Here is a 7,119-nt window from a genome sequence, read left to right on the forward strand (position 1 = left end):
AATAAACAAACATATATAGGTAAGAGATTGCCACACGTCTGCATGCCCTCGAACCCCGTGTTATGCACAATTATCTGTGAATTATGCAGAATATATAAATATTATATGTTTTACAATGCTATATGTCCCCCTAACTAACAACTGTCAGATTTTGATAGATTGCCAGACGTGTTCAACTATAGAGTGGTCTCAACAACGCTCTGTCCGGCGTTCTTCAGCACCATGGACAGCGCCGGGATTGTGCGCATCTTCAAAGAGGACAGATGTTTTCCCCCGGCGGCGGCGGCCGGGGGTCATCCTCCGGAGGAGTGCACGCCAAACTTTACCACTCTTCAGCCCGGCGGGTTCTTCTCGGACATCTCCATGAGCGGCCGGGACAACAATGGCACCTGGGAGGACGTGGAGAATATTATGGAGAGCATGTCGCCCATCTGTCCCATCATAGCCGCTGTGTACGCCGTTGTGTTTGTGGTGGGCTTGGTGGGAAACTGCTTAGTGATGTATGTCATCGTAAGGTGAGTTAATCTTTTTTCACTTCCATTTAGGCTACTATAACTACACATCATAGGCTATACTTTGAGAAACCTACAGGCTACTCACTGGCAATTTATTTCTTGATAAAAAAATAATTAATAGCTATAAAGGACATTAGTCTTTGATTTGATTATTAGTGATATTAACAAGGAAGAAAATAATAAGGCCGCCTAAATACGTTTTCTCAGCTTGTCCCTGTGCGCCCCCAGGTGGTAATCATATACATCATTTTATAGTAAAAAAAATATGATGGTATTTAAATGTTTGCGTCTCTACGTGTGTGTGCGTGTGTGTGTGTGTGTGCGTGCGTGCGTGCGTGCGTGCGTGCGTGCGTGCGTGTGTGCGTGCGTGCGTGCGTGCGCGAGAGAGAGAGAGAGAGAGAGAGAGAGAGAGAGAGAGAGTGAGTGAGTGCACGAGCGCGTGCATGCATGCATGCGGAATGAAATCCGTTCACTAAAGAAGGAATTCATGATCAAAGGAGGCTATATTGGCATTGTTAATTTGTTGAATATTGTGATAGCTAATAATCCACCTCAAATGAGCAATGTTGTGAAAAACACCACATAAGAATAAGCATCAGTGCAATTAATAAAGGGGTGAATTATTTTTTATCTTCTTCGAGAATGAGTCTGGATGACATGACTGGACATAATCTGAGGCTATCAACTGCATGCATGTGTTTTTGATTCACACGCCCTCATACAATGTGTAGCGCCTAAACCCCATTATTAGGCGTTACTGGTTGCCAACAGCCAGGATTGAAGTTATGACGTGTGCTCCAGAATGTGATGTCCAAACTTGTCCATTCAGTTGAAGTATATGTATTAGCTGCCAAAGCCCTATACTTTTACATATAAATAAACATATAAGTCAAAAGAATATACCGGTAGACAATGAGCCCTCCAAACACAGTCTAAAAACTGTTTGCCTCTGCATGTCAGCAACACCTGCACCTGATTAGGGCCAGGGTTAAATACCCCTCCCTGTAACCATGGTAACCAAGGCCTTGATTGACAAGTCCTTCAATGACAGCATATAATAGATGCATGGCTCAAATGGCTCTTACACGATGTATAGCCTAGATCCATTGTTTGTAACACAAAAGTGAATAAATGAAACATATTGGCCAGCATCTTATCCATTCACATCCCATGCGCATGACACAGTAGAACAGTATTGGAAATGGTACAAAATGGTCCCTTGTATTGTGGATGTGTACCGTAACCCATTTACACTTGAGGACCAGATTCTACAAATGTCTTCTAAAAACCTCATGTTGCTATATCAGTGGTGCTCAAACTATTTAATGTCAAGGACCCCCAAACATTATATGAATTTGACCCTCATCTCAAATTAAGATTTGAGTTAAACTGTATATTCAATGATTTGCAGATCTACAAGTCATGGCACGACGTGATGCGCTGTAAGCTTGTGGATCTGCTATTTTTGAATGGCAAAAGTATAAAATAATGGATTATAAGTGGTTAAAATCTAAAATGGCGCAGATGCTTTCTCGCGGTTTGAATGGGTTTAATTAACACACAAGTATCTGTTACAGTGCATTGTTCTGTTTCCACCCACAGATACACTCAATGTTCCTTATGCTTCCACCCACAGATGAAAACATGTATATTCAATGTTCCTCATGTTTCCACCCACAGATACATGAAAACATGTATATTCAATGTTCCACATGTTTCCACCCACAGATGAAAACATGTATATTCAATGTTCCTCATGTTTCCACCCACAGATGAAAACATGTATATTCAATGTTCCTCATGTTTCCACCCACAGATGAAAACATGTATATTCAATGTTCCTCATGTTTCCACCCACAGATACACCTATAGATGAAAACATGTATATTCAATGTTCCTCATGTTTCCACCCACAGATACACCTATAGATGAAAACATGTATATTCAATGTTCCTCATGTTTCCACCCACAGATACACCTATAGATGAGAACATGTATATTCAATGTTCCTCATGTTTCCACCCACAGATACACCTATAGATGAGAACATGTATATTCAATGTTCCTCATGTTTCCACCCACAGATACACCTATAGATGAAAACATGTATATTCAATGTTCCTCATGTTTCCACCCACAGATACACCTATAGATGAGAACATGTATATTCAATGTTCCTCATGTTTCCACCCACAGATACACCTATAGATGAGAACATGTATATTCAATGTTCCTCATGTTTCCACCCACAGATACACCAAGATGAAAACAGCCACCAACATCTACATCTTCAACCTGGCTGTGGCCGACGCCCTGGTCACCACCACCATCCCCTTCCAGACCACCGACTACCTCCTGCACTCCTGGCCGTTCGGCCAGGTGGTGTGCAAGGTCTGCCATCCAGTGTTGTTTTTTGCAGCAAATGTTCATTTAGTCTTAGTAACATTTTAGTCACCTGGAATGTTTTAGTGTTAGTCTAGTTTTAGTCGACTAAATATCATAAGATTTTAGTCGACTAAATCTACAGTTGATTTAGTGTTTATAAATCGCTGGGCACATTTTATTAATGGATTATATAACCCCGGGCAATTAAGGGGATCCGAGTCATCTAACAAGTTACATAAAAAATTGTTTTGATCTTAGCTATTGCTATAAGATCTATACCTTGATTCATAATCAGAATCCAAGCCCAGTGTAAAGTTAATTGGGTTTAGGTGTGTCTTTTCTTTTTCTTTCTTTTTTTTCTACATTTTTATCCCACGATTTTGTAACCCATTCTTTCACCCAAGTGTCAATTATCTAATGTAATCCTGGGCGCTACACTCCCTCCACCAACCTGAGGAGAGCAACGGACCGACCTCATGCTTCCTCCAATGAATGAGCGTCCAAGCCGCTTCTTTTCACCTGACAGGGGGGAGTTTCCCCAGTTTGACGTAGCGTGTGGAAGGAACACGTTATTCCAACCAGTTCCTCTCCCCTCCATCAGGCGCCCCGGCTGGCCAGGGGAAGGCAGTTTAGAGACCATCATTACTGCATGTTTTTTGTAAGGGTACCTACCCTAGGGGACACAGGGAGACCATGCAAACTCCACACAGAAAGGCCCTTTATGGTTTAGGTGTATATCTTTATCTAAAAGACTGTCATGATCTCCCTTTGTCCCAAGGTCTTCATCTCCATAGACTACTACAACATGTTCACCAGCATCTTCACTCTGACCATGATGAGTGTGGACCGCTACGTGGCCGTGTGCCACCCGGTCAAGGCCCTGGACTTCCGCACGCCCGTCAAGGCCAAGATCATCAACGTGCTCATATGGGTGCTGTCGTCCGCAGTGGGCATACCTGCCATGGTCCTCGGCAGCACGCAGACTAACAATGGTATGCGCTGGCTTCATATATACCGACTATGTACTGTATTCTTATTTTTATTTATTTAACCTTTATCTGTTTAGTTAGACATACCAACAGTCAGACACACCGTGAGTCAGACACCCTCCCCAAACCCTAACCTAACCAGCACAGATTCGTTTTAACCTGCCACGCATGTCGGGAGCCATGCATGGGTGATTCTTAACCAGCAGCACAGCACAGGGGCAGCGGGCAGGGGCAGCGGTGGCCGAACGGTTTGCGGAGCGGTCTTGTTATCGGAAGGTCGCCAGTTCGAATCCCCGGACCAGCACGTTAAAATTACCACCGCTGAAGTGCCCTTGAGCAAGGCATTGAACCCCTACCATGAAATGTTCTATGAGCAGGGTCTGGCTGTAAACAAGCATCTCGAGCTTAGTCCATTCACCCTGGGTAAACAAAGAACTTTGCTTTGCTTTGCTTTGTCTGACTAATGACTGTAGGACTGTTGGTATGTCTAACCCAGTGGTTCCCAAAGTGGGGTCCGGGGACCCCCAGGGGTACTCGAGGGAGTTCCAGGGGGGGACCCAGCTAAATTATAATTTGGAACCAAATGGACCCTTATGGGTCTGTAACTCAGAGAGTGTACAAATGGAACCAAATGGACCTGGTTCCATTTGTACGCTACTCAGAGTTAAATTAGCATTGATTTTACAATATAAATTGGAGGTCCCAGAGATAGAAATGCTATTAAATGGGGGTCCGTAGACTAATGCATGTCAAACTGGGGGTCCTTGAAATTAAAGGTATATTCAGTGATTTGACTTAATTCAAATATCACTTATTTTTTCTTTTTTTCTGGATAATCCTCCCTACTATAGAGTGTGCTGACTATATAAGGAGTTCCTCCCTGTCCCCAGTGAGCCACTGGGGTCAAAAAACCCTAGTTTCAGTTTTGGTGGCGGGTGGCAAAGCCTTCATCCAATCAGGATGAGAGGGGCCTTCCTCCAATCATGATCGAGTGGGGGCGGGCCTTGGTGCACATGCTGTTGGCCTGTTGCACTTCCCCCCACTGTAGAGCGTGCATGTGCACATTTTGTTACCGGGGCGGACTGGGTGGTTTTCAAAATCACCCAAATCATTGAATGCTCCTTTAAACGGGTTGAAAATCACTGCTAGAGACATAAAGACTTTCTCTTATGGGGGGTCCCTGGCATATATTTTCAAACGGGGGTCCACGGGCTAATTAGTGTAAATTTGGGGGTCCTTGACATGAAAAGGTTTGGGAACCACTGGTCTAACCAACGTATGCACCCCGAGACGGGTGTCTCCGTTACAAGTGTGAACTGGCCAAAGAGGCCGAGATGTTACACAGCTTTGCCAGAATGACAAATATAGGACAATACAAATGACAACCATGACATTTCGCTGCACAAACTTTTATGAGCATGTGACAACGTTAACCTCTTGAGTCTAGGATCTTGAATGGTCATCCATGTCGGCCATTGTGATTACAGGAGATAAGGCGGGACATTAATCAGCAGTTTCATTTTTCGCGCAGACGAAATGAAAGCCTGGGTATCGAGGCTAATCAGCAGTAAATGGGCCATATAGTGGCTGACATATAGTGGATGACAAACTCATGTACTCTGAATACATCCTTAATTGCCTTGAATTGACTCAATTGCCCACGGGCAGCATCCGCCTGTGCATATGACGAGCACATATATACCGGAAATAGAATCTTTATGAGCTAGGGCCGCATTGCATTATCGCTACTTGGCTGATTAAAGCCGTGACAAGCATATTAGATGATCTCCCAGAGGGAGAGAATAGCCTGAAAGCTTTTTTCTTTAATTGCTAAAGCAAATTGCCCAATTGCTTCTGTTGTCCATATAATCCGCTATCACATTGTGTGGATTCTGTGGATCTTTCCCTGATATGGAAAGAACAGTGTGTAGTATTATGTTAATCTGTTTTTATTTGTTGTCTTGACTCCCCCTCCTCATCAAAGAACAGTGTGTAGTATTATGTTAATGTGTTTTTATTTGTTGTCTTGACTCCCCCTACTCATCAAAGAACAGTGTGTAGTATTATGTTAATGTATTTCTATGTGTTGTCTCGACTTCCCCTCCTCATCAGGAACCAAAGAACAGTGTGTAGTATTATGTTAATGTGTTTTTATTTGTTGTCTTGACCCCTTCTCATCAGGAACCACGGAGTGTGCGCTGCAGTTCCCAGAACCGTACTACGTGTACTGGGACACGCTGCTGAAAATCTGCGTCTTCATCTTCGGCTTCGTCGTGCCACTGCTCATCATCTCCGTCTGTTACACTCTCATGGTGCTGAGGCTGAAGAGCGTGCGCCTGCTGTCGGGCTCTCGCGAGAAGGACCGCAACCTCCGCCGGATCACGCGCCTGGTGCTGGTGGTGGTGGCCGTGTTCGTGGTGTGCTGGACGCCCATACACATCTTCGTCCTCGTCAAGGCGCTTAAGCCTGACGTGCCCGAGACCACCGGCGTCATGGCCGCCTACTTCTTCTGCGTGGCGTTGGGTTACACCAACAGCAGCCTCAACCCCATCCTCTACGCCTTCCTCGACAAGAACTTCAAGCGGTGCTTCGGTGACTTCTGCTGCCCGGCGGTCCTCCGGGGCCACGTCGACAGCCAGGCAGGGCTGAGCCGAGTCAGAAGCACGCTCAGGGACCACACTTGTCCCGCGGAGGCCCGCGGAGACGGGAGGCTGCAGGCCAGACCAGTATGACTAGCGGTGGAAATGTCCACCGTCCGCTCCCAGGGCGCTGAGGACTCCAACGACCTGGGTTTGACTCAAATCACCACTGAGATCTGAGAGAGGCTATAGTGAGATGGCTGCCAGGGTATTGTTTCTCTTCCCATTAGAGATTCCCAAACCACTTAGGATAAAGGTAAACTGTTAGTTTGTATTTTTATGTTTGGGTCAGTGGGAGAGAGTCAGTGGGAGGTTAGTCTAGTGGTAGTATAGTGTCAGTGGTGACACAACCTTAAGACAAACTCTCCTGGGAAATCCACCCCAATTACATTTCACTCATAAGAGAGACGAATCTCCCACAAACAGCTATACTTACTTGGATCACATTTTATTAAGATGTGTAAAACATAGTATGTTTCAAGGGGTGGATGTGTGAAAAGTTTCAAAGATAATGGGCCCTATCTTGCGCACCTTAGCCCTTATGTTTTATTTTTATTTTTATTTTTTACAAATTTTAAAACTATTTTTAAA

The 7,119-nt window shown here is 44.6% G+C and overlaps 1 protein-coding gene across 1 annotated transcript; it reads left to right on the plus strand.

Moving 5' to 3' along the window:
- Positions 1 to 222: 222 nt before the first annotated feature.
- oprk1 (opioid receptor, kappa 1) lies at positions 223 to 6,621 on the plus strand (the record flags this gene model as incomplete). Its single annotated transcript, XM_079505456.1, has 4 exons — positions 223 to 515; positions 2,768 to 2,906; positions 3,679 to 3,892; positions 6,071 to 6,621. The coding sequence occupies 4 exons, from the start codon at positions 223 to 225 to the stop codon at positions 6,619 to 6,621; spliced, it is 1,197 nt and encodes a 398-aa protein (XP_079361582.1).
- Between the last annotated feature and the right edge of the window lie 498 nt (positions 6,622 to 7,119).

Source organism: Electrona antarctica, assembly GCF_951216825.1.
Source record: "Electrona antarctica genome assembly, chromosome: 1".
NCBI lineage: Eukaryota > Metazoa > Chordata > Actinopteri > Myctophiformes > Myctophidae > Electrona > Electrona antarctica.